The following is a 23229-nucleotide window of genomic DNA, read 5'->3' on the forward strand; positions in this document are numbered from 1 at the left end:
GAGCACTTCACAGAGTAGTGGAATTCCAGAAAGCTGTTCAGGCTCGGTCAAAATAATTTCAAAACTTAGATTTTGTTAAACAAAGTTATTTAAGGAAACAAGCTGGTAGATGGAGTTGGGATATAGATCAGCCATGATCTAATTAAATGATGGAACAGGCTTGAGGGGCTGAAAGGTCTTCTGCTATTCCTATGTTGGTCTACCGACATCAAGTTACCAGAAGAGTTCCATTCCCTGCCACACTCAACTCTCATATAAAATCTTCAAAACTTTATTTGCTCTGTGTCATTGTGCATAGTGTGTATGTTTAACAGTGCAACATTTGAAATTAGACCATTGATAACTTCTCCGTTCCACTAATTTAGACAGACATTATTTATTTAAAATAATTTCAAAGCCACGGAATTTTGTGCTGCACATCTCATTTCCTAACAATTTGAAGTCCTGCTTCCTGTCATTTTAGGAACAGCGAAAGCTGAGGAACGAATATGAGAATTCTTTGGACGATATGCTACACAAAATGGATGACTGTCTTGCATCACTACATCTTGGTAAGTAAATAGACACTTGTTAATATTTTCTTTAAACTCCCCCCTCCCCCCTTCCTTCTCCCTCTCACTCCCACTTCAGCAGTAAACGCTGTACTGTACATATTGAAGAGGATAATCAACTGTGGAGGCCGAGGGGGGGGGGGGGTGGGTTGCAGTATGAGTATGAGGAGAAGGCGAGGCATATATTGGGCCACCAGTTGGGGCGCCAGGCAGCGTCCAGGGAAATTTTGCAGGGGGAGTTGGTGTCTGAGCCGTAGAGGATAAATGAGGTGTTGCCGTCTTTCTATGAGAGATTATATGGGGCTGAGCCGGTGGGGAAGGCAGAGGATATGGGGCAGTTTCTGGATGGATTGGAGCTCCCAGAGGTGAAGGATGGGAAAGGGAGGCCTTGGAGGAGCCTTTGGAGTTAAGGGAGGTGATGGAGTGCATCAGTAGGGTGCAGTCGAGAAGGCCCATGGGCTTTCCGGCGGAGGTTTAAAAAAAATTTTTTTTTTAGTTCTCCTCTTTCACATTTTCTCCCACATTTACATCCATCAACAATAAACAATAATCAGTAAGATATGTCAGTCCCCATAATAACAACGATCCCATCTACCCACCAACCCGCATGTTTACATAAACAAATGACAAAAAGGAATCGGGGATTACCTGTAGTCACCCTTAATCTTACACAGCTCTCCTCTCCCCCCCCCCCCCCCCAACCCAGCCCAGGTCTCCAGCTCCTCCCGTCCACTGCCTCTTTTAAAACTCCTCCTCCCAACCTCGGTTCCTTCCCCCCAACTTTCCACCCCGGCTAGACCACTCTGACCCTGTTCTGCCAGGCTCCGATGGCCGCAGCCCCTCCCCCCACCTCACTCCTGTTCACTGGCCGGCTTAAACCGGCCAGCGTGGAGGCCCCCGCCTGGGCCCCTTTCCCACTTGCCCGGCCCTAGGAAAGCCCAAAGATCCCCTTTTAGCACACAAACCTCGCATATCCACCTACACCCTCATTTCGAGTGAAGTCCCGTCCCTTCCCTTGTCCAAATATATACCACATCGGCTCCTTTAGTCTCTACACCCGCGCGCAATGATACAAAAAAGAAGAAAATACAGTCATGAGGTTACATCGGCACATGGCCATTCCTCAATTTGTCAGTTCTGCCACAGTCCTTCTGCTTTCGCAAACTCCTCCGCTGCTTCCGCCGTTCCAAAATAAAAGTCCCTGAGCTTGTAAGTCACCCTCAGCTTCGCTGGATATACAATGCTGCACCGCACCTTGCTAATGTACAGTGCCCTCTTCACTCAGTTGAAGGCAGTCCGCCTCCTTGCCAGCTCCACCGTAAAGTCCTGGTATACACGTGCTCCAGCCCACTGCACCACCCGCTTCTGCTTGGCCCAGCTCAGGACCTTCTCCTTCACACTGTACCTACGGAAGCACAGAGTCACTGCCCTTGGCGGCTCACTCGCCTTTGGTACAGGCCTCCACGACCGATTACCCCGATCCAGTTCATATCGGGAGGGATCCTCCCCCTCCCCCAATAGTTTTGCCAGCATCGCGGCAAAATACTCAGTTGGCTTCGGTTCTTCAACTCCTTCGGGCAGCCCCACAATCCTCAAATTCTGTCGCCTGGATCTGTTTTCCAGGTCTTCCATTTTTCCTCTCAGATCCTTGTTAGTGTCCATCACCTTCCGCATCTCTTTCCCCATCGAGGCAAGTTGATCACCGTGCTGCAATAACGTCTCCTCCACTTCCTTCAGCGCCTCCCCTTTCTCTCGCACCTCCGCCACTGCGCCACCTCCGTCCTCACTGGGGAAACCGCCTCCTCCACCAGCACACTCAACCTCCCTCACCTCCTTCCTCACCGTCTCCATGCATTTCGCAATCTGCGGCAACTGCTTTTCAAATTCCGCAGCCATCACCTTAGTTATTTCTTCAGCCATAAGCAGTGCGGCCTTCCCTGGTGCTCCAGCCTCCATTTTCCTTAGTGACCCCGCGGTGACCTTTCCACTCCCCGATGGACTTTCAGCTGTTTTTTTTCCGGCCGTTTTCTTGCTCACCCTCGACATTTTTCTTTGGTTTTTTTTCCTCCTGTGTCTTCACTGTGCTTCCTCTGTGCCTTCTCCCTGCTTCTGCCGCCTCTGTGGACCCTGGGACCGGGCTTAAAGCCCCGAAAATGCCGTTCCCGAACGGGAGCCCTCCATTGTGCGGCCGCCTCCCGCCCGCCGTCACCAGAAGTCCTCTTTCCAGCGGAGGTTTACAAGCAGTTTGCGACGGAGTTGACCCCTCCCCTGGTTGTTTGGTGTGACTGTGGAAAAAGGGGGGTAGCCGGCTATTTTAGCGCATGCTTTGATTTTGTTGATCCCGAAAAAGGGGAAGATCCTACAGGCCCATTTTGCTGCTAAACACGGACGTGACAGTCCTGGTGTAGGTATTGGTGTGTGGGGTTGGAGGGGTGCATCCCAGAGGTAGTTTCTGAGAATCAAACGGGTTTTGTGGGGGAGATTGTGTCCATGGAGAAGGTAGAGTGGAGGAGGTATCTGTTTGAAGTTCTGGAAGGTTTGTTTTTGGACTGAAATTTCTGGCGTGAGTTCAATTGTTGAACGAGTCTCCCATGTCCAGTGTTCGAACGAACGAGACCGGTTATTTTTTTTGGGGGGTGGGGGGGAAGCACCGGGTACCACTGTATGCGGCTAATCTGTTGTTGTTTGTTTCGGATCAGTTGGAAAGTATGGGCTTGTTGGAGCGATTCATTGCATTTTCCGGCTATAAGTTGAACAGAGGGAAGAGTGTGATGTTCCTGGTGAATGCAGGGTGCAAACCTGGGGGCATTACCAAAAGTGTCATAAGTAGGCTTACATTAACACTGCAATGAAGTTACTGAAAATCCCCTAGTCACCACACTCCAGCGCTGAGGGAGAATTCTCCATTTCACCTAACAAGCACATCTTTCGGGACTTGTATGAGGAAACCGGAGCACCCAGTGGAAACCCACACAGACATGGGGAGAACGTGCAGATTCCACACAGTGACCCAAACCGGGAATCAAACCCGGTCTCTGGCACTGTGAAGCAACAGTGCCAACCACTGTGCTACCATGCTGAGGGAGCAGGCAACAATGCATAGGTGGAACTTGACCGGTTTAGTGGAAGAGGTTAAGGGGACTAAGGTGGGATACGTTGCACTTGACGATGGCAGCAAGGGTGCAAGGTTACAAGGGTAAGGATGAATGTGCTGCCACGGTTCCTGTTTTGTTTCTCAGTCCCTCCTGATTTTTCTACCCAAGTCTTTTTCCGGAAGGTGGAAATACTGGTCTTGGAATTTGTGTGGGCAGAGAATGTGCCGAGGGTTAGGAGGGCCCTGCGACAAAGGCAGAGGCATGGAGGTGGCTTGGCACTCCCAAATCTGATGTACTACGATTGGCGGCAAATGTGGAGACGGTGAGGCCTTGGTGGGGGGAGGGGGTTGGACTAGATCAGTTTGGACGAGGAGCCTTGTGAGGGCTGTGGTTTGAGGACTCTGGTGATGGCCCCGTTGGCGCTGGCTCCGAGGAAGTAAGCGGGGGGCGGGCGGGGAGCACACGGGCCTACTTTATAGGTGTGATGCAACAGTAATCTACAGTCCTTTTTAAATTAAAACACTCTATTTACGAAACCAGTTAACACTTTATAAACCCACAGTATACATCTTAACTATCAACACCAATAAATCCCCCAAAGAATACAGTACTCTCGAAGTAACTCTTAATCTTTCCTTGCAACATCCATAAGACAAAAATAACCCTTTTTACAGAAAGACCTCCGGTTTAACTTCATTACTGAGAACAGTTACCACTTTGAAATCACCAAATTAACATTCATAAGCTTGCAGAGATTCATATACATCTTGCTGTGACTGCAGCTTCTCCAAATCTAAAACAAAACTAAACAGACCCTGTAGCTGCGAGCCCAAAGTAAAAGCAGACAGACTAGCTCCACCCACACTCTGTCATCACTGCAACTCTCTAATAAACTCCATTTCTTAAAGGTACACCCACTACAGCTATTCGATAACACCCATTTCTTAAAGGTACTCCATGATACATGGCTTCAGTGATATCATTTTGTGGGTGGAGCTGGGCTGCCGCTGAGGTTTTTTTATTTTCATTTTCCATTTGACTGCTGTGGACTCGGAGGGAGAAAGAAGTGTTTTTTTCCCCCTGTTTTTCTATGGTTTCATTTTGAAGAGTTGTTCCAATAAAAAAAAACATATTGACTAAAGCTACCTGCTTTGTTAACTTAAAAGATATAGTTTGCTTTCCGGAAGGAGTTACATATTTGCTGGTGAGATGGGATCAGAATCTCTGGAAAAGCAAGTCTCATTCAAATGAGAATGCAGAGGGGCATAGACAGAGTGGATAGTCAGAGGCTTTTCCCCAGGGTAGAGGGGTCAATTACTAGGGGGCATAGGTTTAAGGTGAGAGGGGCAAGGTTTAGAGTAGATGTACGAGGCAAGTTTTTTACGCAGAGGGTAGTGGGTGCCTGGAACTCGCTACCGGAGGAGGTAGTGGAAGCAGGGACGATAGGGACATTTAAGGGGCATCTTGACAAATATATGAATAGGATGGGAATAGAAGGATACGGACCCAGGAAGTGTAGAAGATTGTAGTTTAGTCGGGCAGCATGGTCGGCACGGGCTTGGAGGGCCGAAGGGCCTGTTCCTGTGCTGTACATTTCTTTGTTCTTTGTTCAGAGTGTTGGGCCATGCCCTTGAAAACAGATTTTTGGTGTAGGCCAGGTGAACTTCATAATATACTTTGGAGTTTCCAAGCCCTGGACTATAACAGAACCTATGTCAAGCAGCACATAAGAACAATATTCAAATATTTGGACAGTGCATGTCAGCTTGGTAAAGTCGCAGCACTCACTAAAGGTTATGGGTTCAAGCCCCACTCCAGGACCTTGGCTAACACTTCAATGTGACACTGCACTGTCATTTTTCAAATGAGCTGTTAAATAAAGGCACCCATCTACTATTACATGGAAGTAATTGACCCCAGCGCACATCTGAAGAAAGATTTCTGACTCCTGGCCAACATTTATTTCCGATGAGGCAGGTGCCATAAACACAATACAATGCTAGATTCCAAAGTGTCTCTTGCTATTTAGAAAATATTCTGATTTTGTCATACTTGGATCCAAAATCAATGACATCGCATTTCATCATTCGGACCCTCATGACACAGATTTTCCCGCTCACTTAATCTTGCAACTTCGTGCTGTAAACTGCACAGCTTGCTGTATCTTCTCAGTAGGTATTACCTGAAACTTGAAGTTACAACTTTCCATTCTTAAATGCCTGTTGTTAAATTACACTGTGAAATGCTGGGATCCTAGTTTAGGTTAGTACTGAACACCAATCCGTCTGCACTCCCATTATCCTTACTTTTTGGTCCTGGCTCCAAATTGCAAATCCATGTGCAGCACGGTAGCATTGTGGGCAGCACAATTGCTTCACAGCTCCAGGGTCCCAGGTTCGATTCCAGCTTGGGTCACTGTCTGTGTGCGGGGTCTGCACATCCTCCCCATGTGTGCGTGGGTTTCCTCCGGGTGCTCCGGTTTCCTCCCACAGTCCAAAGATGTGCAGGTTAGGTGGATTGGCCATTATAAATTGCCCTTGGTGTTGGGTGGAGTTACTGGGTTATGGGGATAGTGTGGAGGTGTTGACCTTGGGTAGGGTGCTCTTTCCAAGAGCCGGTGCAGACTCGATGGGCCGAATGGCCTCCTTCTGCACTGTAAATTCTATGATAATCTATGATGTCACAATGTTGTTTCCAATTCCATGCATTCATTTTTGTTGATCCGTTTTACAGACTCTTATGAAATGTCTCTTGAAGTCCAAATGGAGAGCATCCACCGACACGCTCCCAATTGTTGACCTAAGTTAGTCAAACTCCACCTACTCTGCAAATATCCATGTTAACTTTTGTTTTTAGCTCCTAGTTGTTCAAATGCTCAGCCACTTAATCCCAACAATAGATTATTTCAGTCAGTAGCTCCCCACAACTGATGTTAAATTGAGAGGCCTGTAATTTCCTGTTACTCCCTCCCTCCCTAAATCATAGAATTCCTACAGTGCAGAAGGAGACCATTCAGCCATTGGGTCTACACCGACCCTCTGAAAGAGCACCCACACTATCTGCGCAATCTCACTAGGACCAATTGAGCTGAGCCAATCCACCTAATCTTACGTCTTTGGACTAGGAGAGGATACCGAAGCACTGGGAGGAAACCCACGCAGACACTGGGAGAAGTTACGAATTCCACGCAGACGGTCACCCAAGGTCGGAATCAAACCCGGCTGTTTGATCAGTGGTCAGCACTGCTCCCTCTTCCCCCAGATCATCGAGATTTGTCTATCTTGTGTCCACTGTTTTACCCGTTACCTACTTTTTATAAATTATATTTCTTTAAGTTCCTTAAATTCTTTTGTCTTGAAAATGAATGATATAATCTTATCTTGGATATAGCAAATTTGGATCATCTGGGAGAATGTTGTGCTGATGTAATTGACAACGATGAGAGTATGAAGCAGCTGGAACAGACTGTGACTAACGGATGTGAGGGTAAGAGACTGAATGGCAAAAATTACGGGTGTAAAGGAAGTTGCCAAGAAATTCTCATTGTTAGCAGGTTATCAAAATAATTATGACGTTCTGATTTAACGTTTGGAAACTGGCTTAGAAACTGAAGCATGGCATGGAATCAAAACATTCAGCTCCAGTCAGCAAGTTTAAACAAACCCTATACAGGCAGTCCTCAACTTTACCATTTACTAGTTATGATGAAAGACACTTATGGCGCTTCTAAATTGTTACCCTGCTTTGAATTTATGGCATTGGTTCCGACATAGTCCCAGATGACCATAGGCTGCTTTTCCCTTTGAGGGGGAGAGCTGACTGGTGGTAATTTAACCCGAGGATCACCACATCTCAGGCGAGGGGCAAGGTTGAGAAGGCAGACCTTCATGAATAACCTCCTTGCTATTGTGGAAGGACGCGAAGCCCCCCAGTGTGGACGCCTGGATAAATGACATGGCAGGGTTCATCAAGCTGGATAAAGTTTGCCTTGAGAGGGTCTGCGCAGGGGTTCTTCAGGCGGTGGCAACCGTTCCCAGACTATCTCGCGGAGCGTTAGATGGAGGTCGGTCAGCAGCAGCAGCAACCCGGGGGGAGGGGGGGGGTACAAGGGTGGGCGGGGAAGGTTTTTTTCCTAGGGGCACTTGAGTACGGAAATACATAAACACATGGGAAAGTCGATATGTGCGGGAGGAACCCTTTGTACAAAGTTCTGTATTATGTTGAATTGATATGTTTGTCTTGCTATGCGACTTTCCTTTTCTTCTTTTTTGGCTACGGGTGGGGGGGATGGTTGAAAATTTTTGTTGAAAAATTCTGAATAAACATTTTTGAAAAAAAAATTTAAAAATGTAAACTCCAGTAGTATTGGGTCACTGATTCCAAATGTGCCTGGGAAAGTTGTGAAACCTCCTATCGAAACACCGGGCCCCCCTGACCTTTCACTCACCAAACCGTAACTGTGCGTCACAAAGTCGCATCGACATGCAGTCACAGCTAGTCAGAGGGCTTGGCCATCTACAGAGAATTATTTGGATTTAGGTTTATTGTCACGTACACTGAGGTACAGTGAAAAGTATTGGTCTGCGTACAATCCAGGCAAAGCATTCCATACATGAAATAGAATAGGACATGCGATATATACACAATGTAAATACATAGACAGACATCGGATGAAGCAGACGTTGTGTAGTACTACTCAGTTGAAAAGTTGTGTGGAGAGATCAGTTCAGTCCACAAGAGGGTCATTCAGGACTCTGATAACAGCGGGAAAGAAGCTGTTTTTGAATCTGTTACTGCATGTTCTCAGACTTTTGTATCCTGCCCGATGGAAGAGAGAATAGCTCGGGTGGGAGGGGTTGTTGATTATGCTGCCCGCTTTTATGCTGCCTGTTTTTCTAAGGCAGTGGGAGGAGGCGGGTTCACATGATGGACTGGGCTGTGTTCAAACTCTTATGATCTTGGGCCGAGCAGTTACAATACCAGACTGTGAAGCAGCCAGATAGGATGCTTTCTATGGTGCATCAGTAAAAATTGGTAAGAGTCAATGTGGACATGCTGAATTTTTAGTTTCCTGAGGAAGTATAGGCACTGCTGTGCTTTCTTAGACACCTTGGAATTTGAAGCTTTCAACCATCTCCACCTCTGTACCATTAATGCCGACAGGGGTGTGTATGATATGTCACTTCCTGAAGTCAATGACCAGCTCCTTAGTTTTGGATTGATGGAGAGATTGTTGCTGTTACACCATGCCACTAGGTTCTCTATCTCCCATCTGTACTCTGGCTCATCTATTGTTTGTGGCCCATGGGCAGCATGCTGCCTGGCCGAGCGACAGCCCAGAAAGCGGAAATCGGTTTTCAGCGAATAATTTTGGTGTGCTGCATCCAGGAGTGCAGGCCAGCCTCTAGCCAAAACCAAAATGACCACACCACGGGATGGCTTCTGGCACAGAGGTTTGAATACATCTGGCCAAATATCATTTGGATTTGAGAAGAGTTGAAACTGATGGAATTTAAGTCTCTTCACTGGTTGAAAGCATTCCACTGCAAATTTTTCTCCACTAATTTGGGACTCTTGACTCAGATGTTGCAAGATAAGTAAGGTTGGAAGCGAAAAGTTTACACTGATTAACGAATATTTAAGGCTAGCGTTAAAGGTTTGTTGTTGAAGCGCTATAAGAGGAAGCTATACACTGTCTGCTTTTGTATCAGGTTTTAGTCCGTTGATGCTGACCGACAACTAAAGCTTTATTCCCAAGTAATAGCTTCCTTCACAATGAACATATATAATATTTTCTTCAATTTTAATTGCGTTCTGTGAATGTCGTATTCTTGCATAATTTCTTGAAAAACACTAGTTAGTCTTGAGCAGAATTGATTTCAGATTCAGAATGCATTTTAATGCTGTGTAAACTGCAGTGATCTGTTTGGTCTTGGACTGTTGCAAAACCATATGAAAAGCAAACCGAGTCCATCAGGAAATATTGGGTTGGATTCTTCCGTCCCGTCTGCCTCAAGATCAGCACGAATGGGACGCAGATCACGTAAAGGTCCATTGGTATCGGGCGGGAATTTCCGGTCGCCAGGCGGGCGCGGCCAGAGGATCTTTATGCAAGGATTTGTAAATGATCAGTATTAATGTACATTTCATATAGATTTAGCTGTGCCTTTTTGTTGTAACCTGGTTCTTCAGATTTATATTCCATAGTAATAATTTTGGCTTGACAGCCCCAACATTAACAGTATGTAAAGCCGGTATACAAGTATGCCTAAGTGTTTTCCCTTTCTGTCCAGAGTTGAAGAAACTTCAGGAAGAACACCGTGACATGGAAAGGTATTGTTTTCTTCCATTGTACTTGCTAATGTAGATTTTCCTCCTTTTTGCACTATGTTGAGGTTCTGTTTGCCCAGCTATTTTTCCAAAGTTCAGTTCTCGGATTGGATCTGAGTGAGCCTATATTTCCCAATGTTCCTGTCGCTGAATGTTTGTTCAAACAAATATGTATGCACTTTGGTGTCTGTTTAACATGTATATTTGCTCATTTTGCTGCGATATAAAGTGGGTAATGTTTCACCTTCAGATGTAAATCATTTTAATTTGTTTGTTTCATGCTTCGGTAAAACGAGCTTGAATCTCAAGCACTAATAGTGCTTAAGTTTTCTATTTAAGTTCAATTACATAATTTTTCACAGACCTAGGAGCCAATTTACATAGGTCTCGGAGCGATAGAACTGGAAAGAGAGGACATGAAATGCAAGTTAACTTAAAGGATGGGGCAGTTGAAGAGAAACGTAATAAAGAGGGGAACAAAAATTAGAAAATTTCTGAGGATTATAACAAATCTAAACACACCAGCAGCCTTTTACCAATGCTGAAGGAATAGGGAACTAAGAAATGGGCAGATTGGCATGAAGCAAACGGTACCTCTAGGCGCAGGGATGCATTTATTTTCAAAAAATCTTTTATTTTCCTCATTTTCATCAAATAAACACCCGAAGGAAACAAACCAAAACATCACCCCGACATTCCAAGTAAAAAAGAAAATTTAACCATCAATCAGTGAACAGTATAATCAAGAACAATGATAACCCCCCCCCCCCATGTTCGATGGCAATCAATTCTCAAAAGTACATAATTAACAATCCCCATGAATTTCAGAACCCTTCCTTCATCCCCCTCAGCTCAAACTTCACCTTCTCAAGAGTCAAAATTCCAGTAGATTCCCCCCCCCCCCGCCAAGCTGAGGCACAGGACGGAGAAGCTAACCTCCACCCCAACAGGAACCGCCTCCGGGCAATCAGCGAGGCAAAGGCTAAAACATCTGCACCCGCACCCGCCTGCAGCCCTGGCCGGTCCAACACCCCAAAAATGGCTTCTAGGGGCCCTAGTTCCAAGTACCCCTGAGATGACACTGAAAACCTCCCTCCAATACTTCTCCAGCTTCGGACAGGACCAAAACATATGTACATGGATTATGGGGCTCCTCCCACATCGCTCACCATCCACTCTCTCTCTCTAAAGAGTCGGTTCATCCTCGCCCTCGTGAGGTGCGCCCTATACACAACGTCAATGCAGTGTTAATGTAAGCCTACGTGTAACAATAATAAAGATTATTATTATTATTATTATTAGCTATATCAGCCCCAACCTCGTGCACGAAGTTGAGGCGTTTACCCTCTGGAGCACCTCACACCACAAACCGTCTTGCATAACCTCCTCCCAACTCTTCCTCCCACTTGGCTTTTATCGCCTCCATAGACACCTCTCCCTCCATCAAAATGCTCCTGTAGATCGCTGACACTTTCCATTCCCCCTGCTGTCAATTCCTCATCCAACAATGAGGGGCGGCGCTGCTATCGGGAAGCTCTGAACCTCCTTCCGAGCAAAGTCTTGGAGCTGCAGGTACCTACCCTTCCCCTTGTCCCAGTCCATATTTCTCCCCCAACTCTTCCAACCTCACAAAATGTCCACCCAGGAACAGGTCTTTTAATATCTTGATCTCCATCCCTGATACCTCCCGTACAGCCTCCCTGGCTCAAATCTATGGTTCCCCCTAATCAACATGTTCCTTTACCCAGCCCCCCAGTTTAAAGTGCTGCCTCGACTGCCTCCAAATAGGTGTTGCCACCACCACCGGTCTCCCAGAGTATTTATCTGGGGTCATTTCCAGGTTTAATTTATATCCTGAAAAAGATCCAAAAGTTCGGAGAAGTACCCCATCAACGCACTCGGCTCTGAGATACGTATATATATCTGGCCCGACCCAGTATTCTCCAGGGCTTCTGCGATTCCCTGTCTCTAATGGGCTGAGTTCCTGATGGCATGGTTCACTTGTGCTTTCTAAAAATCGTGAAACGGGCATGGTGGCTGCTGAGGGGGGAGAGAGGGGGTACAGCAAATGTCCAACATCGCCATAGTGTGCTGACAGTTGTGCCGCTGGCCGGGGGCCTCTGCTGGGGTTGGGGGGGGGGGGGGGGGGGGGGGGGGGAGGGGGGCAGGAGTTGGGCTGTGGTGTCAGCGTGGACGGACATGGAGCACCATTGCAGCCGTTGGCAAGGCAGCCATGCAGCTGCGCACACCACTAACAGGCCACTTTGAACCAGGTGCCACGGGTCACATGGGTGTCACCCCGGGTGCCCTCTGGTCCCAGACGACCCATGAGCTGTATGGACGCACTCCAGCACAACCAGTGCCAACTTTTTGGCTGGAATAAGTGTGTGTGGGGAATGTAATTTGGAAGTGGACTGGGGAAATCAGGTTGGTCGTGGATCCCAAGAAAAGGAATTTATGGAATGTCTAAGATTTCTTTTGGAGCAGCTTGTGACAGAGCCTGCTAGGGAACAGGCAATTCTGAATTTGGTGATGTGTAATGAAGCAGACTTGAATAGGGAACCAAGGTGAAGGACCCTTGGGGAGCAGTGACCACAATATGATAGCATTTACCCTGCAGTTTGAGAGGGAGAAGCTGGAGTTAGATGTAACGGTATTACAATTAAATAAAGCGTAACTACAGAGACATGAGGGAGGGACTGGCCAGAGTTGATTGGAAAAGGAGTCTGGCAGGGAAGACAGTGGAACAGCAATGGCAGGAGTTTTGGGGGGGTTATTCGGGAGTCACAACAGAAATTCATCCCAAGGAGTAGGAAACATGCTAAGTGGAGGACGAGGCATCCATGGCTGACGAGGGAAGTCGAGGACAGCATAAAAGAAAAAGCATAAGTGGCGAGGATTAGTGGGACGCCAGAGGACGACTATAAAAGCAATAAGGGGGGAGAAGTTGAAATATGTGGACAAGCTAGCTAGTAATATAAAAGAAGATGGGAAAAGTTTTTTTCAATATATAAAAGTTGAGAGGCAAAAATAGGTATTGGACCACTGGAAAATGTTGCTGGAAAAGTAATAATAGGAAACAAAAGTGGCAGAGGAACTGAATAGTTACTTTGCATCAGTCTTCATGGTGGAAGACATCAGTGAGATGCCAGAGCTCCAGGAGAATCAGGGGGCAGAGGTGAGTGCAGTGACCATCACTAAGATTCTGGGGAAACTGAAAGGTCTGAAGGTGGATAAATCGCCTGGACCGGATGGACTACACCCGAGGGTTCTAAACTAGATAGCTGAGGAGATTGTGGAGGCATTGGTGGTGATCTTTCAGGAATCACTGAAGGCAGGAAGGGTCCCAGAGGACTGGAAAGTGGTTAATGTAACACCACTGTTTAAGAAGGGAGTGAGGCAGAAGACGGGAAATTATAGGCCGGTTAGCCTGACTTCAGTTATTGGTAAGATTTTAGAGTTCATCATTAAAGATGAAATCGCAGAGTACTTGGAAGTGCATGATAAAATAGGACTGAGTCAGCACGGCTTCGTCAAGGGGAGGTCATATCTGACAAATCTTTGAGTTCTTTGAGGAAGTAACAGGAAGTTAGACTAAGGAGAACTGGTGGACGTGATTTATTTAGATTTCCAGAAGGCCTTTGACAAGGTGCTGCATTGGAGACTGTTAAATAAGTTAAAAGCCCATGGTGTTAAGGGTAAGATCCTGGCATGGATAGAGGATTGGCTGACTGGCAGAAAGCAGAGAGTGGGGATAAAGGGATCTTTTTCAGGATGGCAGCCGGTGACTAGTGGTGTGCCTCAGGGGTCTGTGCTGGGACCACAACTTTTCACAATATACATAAATGATCTGGAAGAAGGAACTGAAGGCACTGTTGCTAAGTTTGCAGATGACACAAAGATCTGTAGAGGTACAGGTAGTATTGAGGAAGCAAGGGGGCTGCAGAATGATTTGGACAAGCTAGGAGAATGGGCAATGAAGTGGCAAATGAAATACAATGTGGAAAAGTGTGAGGTTATGCACTTTGGAAGGAAAAATGGAGAATACACTTTTTTCTAAAGGGGGAGATGCTTAGGAAATCAGAAGCACAAAGGGACTTGGGAGTCCTTGTTCACGATTCTCTGAAGGTTAACGTGAGGTTCAATTGGCAGTTAAGGCAAATGCAATGTTAGCATTCATGTCAAGAGGGCTAGAATACAAGACCAGGGATGTACTTCTGAGGCTGTATAAGCTCTGGTCAGACCCCATTTGGAGTATTGTGAAAAGTTTTGGGCCCCGTATCTAAGGAAGGATGTGCTGGCCTTGGAAAGGGTCCAGAGGAGGTTCACAAGTATGATCCCTGGAATGAAGAGCTTGTCGTATGAGGAACAGTTGAGGACTCTGGGTCTGTACTCGTTGGAGTTTAGAAGGATGAGAGGGAATCTTATTGAAACTTGCAGGATACTGCGAGGCCTGGATAGAGTGGACGTGGAGAGGATTTTTCCACTTGTAGGAAAACCTAGAAGCAGAAGACACAATCTCAGACTAAAGTGACGATCATTTAAAAACAGAACTGAGGGGCAGCAGGGTGGTGCAGTGGTTACTACTGCAGCCTCACGACGCCGAGGTCCCATGTTCGATCCTGGCTCTGGGTCACTGTCCTTGTGGAGTTGGCATATTCTCCCCGTGTTTGCGCCCCCACAACCCAAAGATGTGCAGTGTAGATGGTTTGGCCATGCTAAATTGCCCCTTAATTAGAAAAATGAATTGGGTACTCTAAATTTGTAAAACAAAAAAAGATGAGGAATTTCTTCAGCCAGAGGTTGATGAATCTGTGGAACTCTTTGCCGCAGAAGGCTGCGAAGGCCAAATCACTGAGTGACTTTAAGACAGAGATAGATAGGTTCTTGATTAATAAGGGGATATGGGGAGAAGGCAGGAGAATGGGGATGAGAAAATATTAGCCATGATTGAATGGCGGAGCAGAATCGATGGGCCGAGTGGCCTAATTCTGCTCCTATGTCTTATGGTAATATGTATGTGCAGCTGCAGCTTGTCAGCCTCCCAAGTGTCGATCACGGACCCGGCATATCCCGCACCACATTGCAGTGGAATAGTGTGTCCCATAGGGCACCGATGTTAGCCCCTCAACGATAGCGGAATCAGTCCAGGTGCAGCGCTGGTTTTTCTGTCCCAAAAGTCCACGGATTATCTGTTCGCGTCAACACTTAGGCTCAGAAACAGAGAATCAAGCCGCCTATGTTCCACTGCGTCCCCGTACTATTCCCTTCCACAGTCCCAGCTCCTTAAAGCGACAGCCAGAGGCTCTGTCGCTAATGCAAATAACAGAGGGGACATAGGACACCCCTGTCTGGTCCCCCTGTGCAGAGCAAAGTATCCCAAACGCGTATAATTTGTGCGGACATGCGCCCTTGGTTCCTTATTTCATAGCCGTATCCACTCCGAATCTCAGCCCATTCCCATACTTGGCTTACCCAGCCCTTCCTGAGGCTCACCTGCTCTATCACCCTCCGATGAGTCTCCTGAATCATAACCACATCGGCCTTTTAGGTGCGCAAACACCCTCAACCTCTTCACTGGCTCCTCCAAACCCCTCACGTTCCATGTAACTATCTTGACCGTGGGATGGTCGTTTCCCCCTGCCCCTCCTATCCACCATCATCATAACTCCAGGCCCTACCCTCTGTGCTTGGCCCGCCCCGTCCCATTGTTGCCATCAACGCCCCCCTCGCAGAATCCCCCCCATCCACTTCCTCTCTGAAACAATTCGCCCCATCCAGTATCGGTTCCCTCCTCCTTTCATACCACCTCGGCCCATCGAAACCTGTTCGACCAGGCTCCAATGTCCGCAACCCCTCCCTCCACCATATCTCCATTCACAAGCCAACTTGAGCTTGCTGGCGCGGAGGTTGCTGGCGCGGAGGCCCCTGCCCAATTCCAGGAAAACAAAGAAATCCCCTTCAAACAAAGGAACCCAATGCAAACACACAAACCCCAGTAAACTGTGATTACGAAAAATCCCAACTCCTACCTCATCCAAATAGACAACTTCACCCCATTTAACACATATAACAACATGAAATAAAAGATAGAACTTTATGCAATCTTCCATCCCCCTACCCTTTGTCCAAGACCAGTCCTCAGTCCCATTTCTCACTTCTAGCCCAGTCCTTCTGCCTTATTCAAATGCCACCAGCGCTTCCACCGTCTCATAATGAAAGTTTTTGGAGTTGGAGGTCACCCTCCACTTAGCTGGGTACACTATGCCGAACCCCACACCACTATTGTAGAGTGCCGTCTTCACTCGGCCGACGGCTGCCCACTTTCTTGCCAACTCCATGGTTGAGTCCTAGTAAATATGTATACCAGCTCCAGCCCACTGTACCTACCGCTTCTGCTTTGCCCAACTCGGGACCACCTTCTTCGTGTGGTACCTGTGGAAACTTAACCGCCGTTCTTGGTGGCTCATTCATCTTTGGTTTCGGCCTCAGCGACCGATGAGCCTGATCCAGTTTGTACCGGGAGGGTTCTCTTTTCCTCCCCCCCCCCCCCCCACACACAAACATCTTGGGCAAAATACCCAATCGGCATTGGGCCTTCCACCCCTTCAGGCAGGCCCACGACCCTCAGATTTTGCTGCCTCTATCTGTTTTACCGGTCCTCCAACTTTGCTCGCAGACATTGTTGGCCTCCACCATCCTCTGCAGCAACTCTCCCATCGCGGTGAGCTGATCGATGTTGCAACAAGGCCTCTTCCAGTTCCTTCAATTTCTCACCCTGCTCGTGTACCTCGGCCGATGTCCTTGACACCGCCGCCTTCACCGGGACAATCTCCTCCTCCACCATCGCCTTCAGTGCTGCCATCACCTCCTTCCTCCTTCCTTATCACCTCCATCTGTTTTGCAAACTGTTTCTCGAATTCGAATTCCAAAGCCATCACCTCTGTCATTTTTTCTGCTGTGAGCAGTGCGGCCCCAACCAGCGACCCAGCCTCCACCATCTTTCCAGTTGCCGAGCTGACCCTTTCGCTTGATGGCGAACCTTCATTCGCCCCCTTCTTCACGGCGGCTTTCTTTTGGTTTTTGGACTCTTTCTCTCTTTCCCTCCCCCCCCACCCCGGGGTGTCTTCCTGCACTTATTCCCCCCACCTTCCTTCCTTGTGTCTTCCTGCACTTATTTGTCGAAAAATTGCGCCTGGGACTGGGCATTAAATTCTAAAAAAATCAAGCCCTGAGCAGGAGCCACCAAATGTGTGACTCCCTCCGACATGCCACCACTGGAAGCAGGGATACATTTCTTTCATGTTTGGACATGGGATGTGGGCATAGCTGGAAAGGGCAACATTTATTGCCCATCCTGAATTGCTCTTGAGAAAGTAATGGTGAAGCATCTTCTTAAATTGCTGTGGCGTAGGTACTCTGACAGTCCTGTTAGAAACGGAGTTCCAGGATCTTGACTCAGCGACAGTGAAGAATCAGCGATTACATTTCCAAGTCGGGATGGTATGTGACTTGGAGGGGAGCTTGCCTGTGGTTATGATTCCATGTGTCTGCTGCCCTTTTCTTCTGGGTGGTAGAGGTGAGTGCGGAAGTTGCAGTTGAAGGAGCCTTGAATAGTTGCTGCTATGCACCTTGTAGATGGCACACACTGCTGCCACTGTGTGCTGGTGATGGAGGGAATGAATGTTTATGGTGGTGGATGGGTTGGCAATGAAGTGGCTGCTTTGTTCTGGATGTTGTTGGAACTCGACCCCTCCAGACAATTAGAGTATTCCATCGCAATCCTAACTTGTGCCTTGTCGATGGTGGACAGGCTTTGGGGAATCAGGTGAGCTACTACAGCAGGATTCCAATCCATTGAACTGCTCTTGTAGCACTGTATTTGTATAGCTGGACCAGCTGGGTTTCTGATCAATGGTAACCCCAAAGGGTGTTAATGGTGGGGAATTCAGCAATAGTAATGTCCTTGAATGTCATGGGGTGGTGGTTAAATTCTCTTGTTGGCAATGGTAATTGTCTGGCATTTGAGGCATGAGTTTTTCTTGCCACTTTTCAGCCCAAGCCTGAATGTTGTCCAGATCTCGCTGCATGCAGGTGTGGACTGCTTCATTGTTTGAGGGGCTGCAAATGGTAACAAACACTGCAGTCATAAGCGAATATCCCCACTTCTATTTTCATGTTGGAGGGAAGGTTGTCGATGAATAGCTAAAGGTGGTTGAACCTCGGACATTACCCTGAGGAACTCCTGCAGCAATGTCCTGTGATTGAGGGATTTGGCCACCAACAACTCCAGCTATTTTCTGTCCTAGTTACGATACGGTTCCAACCAGTGGCGAGACTTCCTCCTGATTGGTTTCGATTTTACTAGGGCTGCTTGATGCCATACTTCGTCAAATGCTGCCGAAATGTCAAGGGCAGTCATGTCCTCTCTTGAATTCAGTTCTTTTGTCTGGACCAAGGCTTTAATTAATTCTGTAGTGGAGGGGTCCTGTTGGAACCCTTACTGAGGGTTAGTGAGCAGGTTATTGTTGAGTAAGTGATGCCTGATAACACTGTTGATGATGCCTTCCATCACTCTGACGAGTGAGAGTAGGGGTGGTAATTGGCCAGGTTGGACTTTCCTGCTTTTTGTGGCAGGATGTCCCTGGACAATTGTACACATTGTCAGGTAAATGGCAGAGTTGTAGCTTGGCTAGGCACGTAGGTAGTTCTTGAGCACAAGTCTGCAATCAAATTGTAGCATATCCCAGAACCTCACTTTCTATCTCCGAGTTGTTTTGAGGTTGAAATGATGCATGACATGCTTGCAAAGGAGGCTTTTGTTTGTGATACTCTACAGCATGGGTCCATACAACAGTTTGTTTTGGCCATAACTGACTCCTCATGTTCCTGCACATGTACAAGAACCATGCTATTTTGTAGCTGTAGTTGTATTTGTTTGCGGCTACCATGGTAAGCTTGACAAAGATCAGAGATATGGCTGGCAGCATCTTAGCTGGTGCAACCAAATGGATGGTGCTGCCTATTGATCATCTTGCCTTGCCTTCTTTCACGCGGCATGAAATGTTACGTTTAGGGTGCCTCCAAAGAACTTCCAGAATAAGGGCGATTCCAATATTTGCATCCCATTGGGATGCCACTGGGGGTTTGTTGGCAAAGTCTCCTATGGGAGAAAAGCCTCGGCCAACACTAATGTCTGCCAAAGTAAGGTATGTTACCTGTCTCTGAAGATGGGTTGTGGGTGCCAACATTAAAGCACTGAGAACCTTTTTTGGGCAGTTTGACCTGACTGGTATCCCTCTGCAATGCTGCAACCTTCAGCTGACATGCACAATCAGAAGATTCCTGATGGAAAACCATCTGATCTCAGTAAAAGAAGCTCGAGGGCAAAAAGAAAAACCTGGCAAAGATTCATGAATACCATTTGGAAAGAACCAATAAGGAAGACCATTAACAGTAATCTAAAAAATATTTAGATTTTTTTTTTTTTAGATCATTTAAAGTGCCCAATTCTTTTTTCCAATTCAGGGGCAATTTAGCATGGTCAATCCACCTTCCCTGCACATCTTTGGGTTGTGGAGGTGAGACCCACAGACATGGAGAGAATGTGCAAACTCCACACTGTCATGTGAGAGTCCGTTTAAGAAAAGTGTGTTTTATCAAATGGCTGCAGTGATGTAATTGTGTGGGTGGAGCTGGATTCTGCTTTTGACTTTCGTTTTGAGCTGGAAGGTCTTTTTGGCTCTGTTTTAGTTTCACTTTCAGTTGGAGAGCTGCATTCAAACCAAGCAGATGTATACTGGTCTCTCTCTATGTTAAACAAGGTGTTTAGATCACTTGATAATTTAAAAGTGATATCTGTTCTCTGTAGAGGATTCAAACCTACTGTCTTTGTTAAAAAGTGTTTTGGTTTATGGATGTTCGGAAAGTTACTAAGGGTTACCGACAGAATACTATCTTTTTGGGTGGTTATCAGTGTTGGTAGTTGGTAAGATGTTTACTGTGGGTTTATAAAATGTTAACTGTATTCATAGAATAAACATTGTTTTATTTTTAAAATATTTTAGATCTCTGTTGCATCACAACTGTTAAGTGGGCCCTTGTGCTCCCCATAACCAAAATCTTTAAAAGTTGTGGGTCAGGTGAACTCGATGATCTACTTTGGTGTTCTCTAAACCCTGGCCCATAACACCACAGGGCCGGGATTGAACCTGTGTCCTATCTGAAATATTTTAAAAGGCCCTTTAAAACCTATGGGCCTTTTAGTGCCTGCTTATTGGACAGAAAATGGAACAATCATCTTCTCTGCCCTATTTTCTGCAAGTGAAGGTGTCCTTGATTCAGGCAGGAGCTTCAGCCTCCCACATGAGACCCAAGCCAAAGGTGGAGCAGGATATAAAACCAGTGGAAATCTTATTTTTTGTAATCTTTATTGTCACAAGTAGGCTTAAATTAACACCACAATGAAGTTACTGTGAAAAGCACCTAGTCACGCCTGTTCGGGTACAAAGAGGGAGAGTTCAGAAAATCCAAATGACCTAACAGCACATCTTTAGAGACTTATGAGAGGAAAGCACAGCGCCTGGAGAAAACCCACGCAGACATTGGGAGAACGTGCAGACTCTGTACAGACAGTGGCCTAAGCCAGGAATCAAACCTAGGACCCTGGAGCTGTGAAGCAATAGTCCTACCCACTGTGCTACCGTGCTGCTCACTGTATGGCATGGTTTGTGGTGTTCCAAACATAAACGGGAACCAAAAATCATTTAACTTCCAAACACCCTTTTACTCTGTGGTCCTCATGAAATTTGGAGCCAGGTATTCGCAACAAGACTCAAAGATCACCAAACCACTGGAGGATGGATGTAGAACACGAACAATAAAAGCAGATTCTAACCCCTGTAATCAATTGTGAACTCGCTGGTGTTTCCACAGGTTGGATAATTGAGTAAATCCTTTCCTGTACAGAGAGCAGGTGAATGGCCTCTCCCCAGTGTGAACTCACCGATGTTTCCGCAGGGTAGATGAATCACTGAACCCCTTCCCAAACTAAGAGCAGGTGAACGGCCTCTCCCCAGTGTGAGCTCTGATGAAATAAATGCTATTTCTCAGTCATTCATATCCTAAATAGAGGGAGAACATTGTTAATATAAAAATATGTTGTTCCATTTTGCACGTTAGCTATTTTTCTGACTTCCATGTTAACCTAGAGTTGAAACAATCTGATGCTGACGAGCATTACTTGCGGTACTGCACCGTACCCTGAGTCTCATACCCAAGCAACTCAGCAATCCTTCGTTTATCTAGTACTCAGCTACTTTTCATTCTAAAAATGTACTTTTAATTTCTAGAGCTTTTATTAACACCACATTTTTTTTTTTCTCAGTCAACTCGCCAAAGTTCTTGCTGAAAAAGAGCTAAAGGAAAAAACTGCCAACTTGTGCAATTTGAAGGAAGAATTCCAGGAGTAAGTACTGAGCACACAACTCAAACATTTCAGAAGCTGATTTTCATGAACCGTGCACACAATAGTATGGGGTTCTAGGTAGAGAGGTGCAAAGGCCTGCAGCTCCCTCTGGTAGCACAACAGAGTGGCTGTATCTGCTCTGTTCAAAAAATCTGTAAGGGGCACTTCCCTCTGGCTGTGGAGCAGAAAACTAGTGTTGCTATCTTTGCTGTTCGGTACAGAAAGAGGAGAATAGCTGGCAGAATGTTTCAAATGAGATTGGGGTCTCTGAATCAAGGCTCAAGTCTGTGATTCAAAGCTTAAAGTGAATGTACAGCTCTGGATAAGTGCTGTTATTATATGTGTAATTCCCAGCTTCGGAAATATGTCGCCCAGAAAGCGATCACCATTATCCACTTGCCATTAAACATCAAATTCAGGAGCGGCGCAGTGGTTCCACTGTGGCCTACTCCGCTCAGGTGCCGGGTTCAATCCCGTCCCTGGGTCACTGTCCAGTGGAGTTTGCATGTTCTCCCCATGTCTGCGTGGGTTTCACCCCCACAACCCAAAGATGTGCAGGTTAGATGGATTGGCCACACTAAATTGCTCCTTATTGGAAAAAAATAATTGGGTACTCTAAATTTTAGAAAAGCATCAATTTCAGAATTACCAGTTACAATTTACTCACTAATTTGAACCTCATGAAGATTTCTCTGACTTTAAATCTGCATCCATCGCCTGTTCTTTCTACTAGTTTGGCATATTTTGAGGTGTTGCACTCTGATTGTTTTGCCCAGTTGATATTCCTGTTGGTATTACACGACCAGTCATTGACACTGACAAGGCCACTGCTCTTTTTTTTTTCTGCAAGTGGCTTTCCAATTTCTGTTCTTCCAGCCTTCTTTATATTGTCCATTGGAGATTCCCTGATATAGTATAATGTCCCATATAACACCTGGAAAAGTTATTTTGTTTCTCACCCACTGCTTTCTCCCTGCAAAAGCCATCCGTATAACCCTGAGTTCCACCTCTTCACCGGGAACAGGTCAGTTGTTAGTGAAAAGCCGTTGTCTTTGTGACTGTATCTTGATATAATCAAATTTTTAAAAAAATGAAAATGCCAACTTTGAAGTAAGAACAAACTAAAAGATGTAAGCAAAGCTGCCGTCTGTTACAGTTTGTTCCTCTTGCAAACGTGACACATTTTCTTATCATAATTACTTTAATAACCCAGGTAATTAAATAATCCTCGTTTCATCAATTCAGGATAGGTGAATTATATATCTTTCTCTGTCATTTTGCTACATTAATAAAATGCTATTATCTCCCAAATTCAGGAATGTTGTGCAGAGTTCAAACAAAGCAGACTTCCCTTAATCCTGTATGCAGCATCTCTCCTGTCTATCAAAATAATATCTCTCCTATTTTGTGTCAAAAGGTGCTCTCTAATGGTTTTATACAGTACTTCACTACAAACATGGAACGTGAACCTTGCACTAAAATGAATGGCTATGATTTTGGCCTATTTCCTGTTCAGTTGACTGGATTTTCCAATCACTCTCTAATCCTGGGATATGCATTTATGTTTTATAAGCAAGGCTACAGAGCATACTTTTATTTATTTTTAAAAACATTCTAAATCACTTGCATTGAAGCAACCAAATTGTCTGAGGGATGTATGTACCCATTAAAACAATAGCGGTAATGTGGGGCATGGTATTAATCAGATGATTAAGAGAAGAATGTAGTACGGGTAATTCAGGAATCATGGGTGACTTCAATCTTTGCATAGCCTGGGTAAACCTAA

At 46.0% G+C, this 23229-nt stretch overlaps 1 protein-coding gene across 1 annotated transcript in view; it reads left to right on the top strand.

The window, feature by feature from the left end:
• knl1 (kinetochore scaffold 1) overlaps positions 1 to 23229 on the top strand; it is a 240322-nt gene that overhangs the window by 169980 nt on the left and 47113 nt on the right. The window contains exons 17-20 of the mRNA XM_072486289.1: positions 464 to 551; positions 7037 to 7132; positions 9940 to 9979; positions 21363 to 21443. Of these exons, the coding sequence (XP_072342390.1) occupies positions 464 to 551; positions 7037 to 7132; positions 9940 to 9979; positions 21363 to 21443 (305 nt within the window). The remainder of the gene's footprint in view (positions 1 to 463; positions 552 to 7036; positions 7133 to 9939; positions 9980 to 21362; positions 21444 to 23229) is intronic.

This window comes from Scyliorhinus torazame, chromosome 2 (assembly GCF_047496885.1).
Source record: "Scyliorhinus torazame isolate Kashiwa2021f chromosome 2, sScyTor2.1, whole genome shotgun sequence".
Lineage (NCBI taxonomy): Eukaryota > Metazoa > Chordata > Chondrichthyes > Carcharhiniformes > Scyliorhinidae > Scyliorhinus > Scyliorhinus torazame.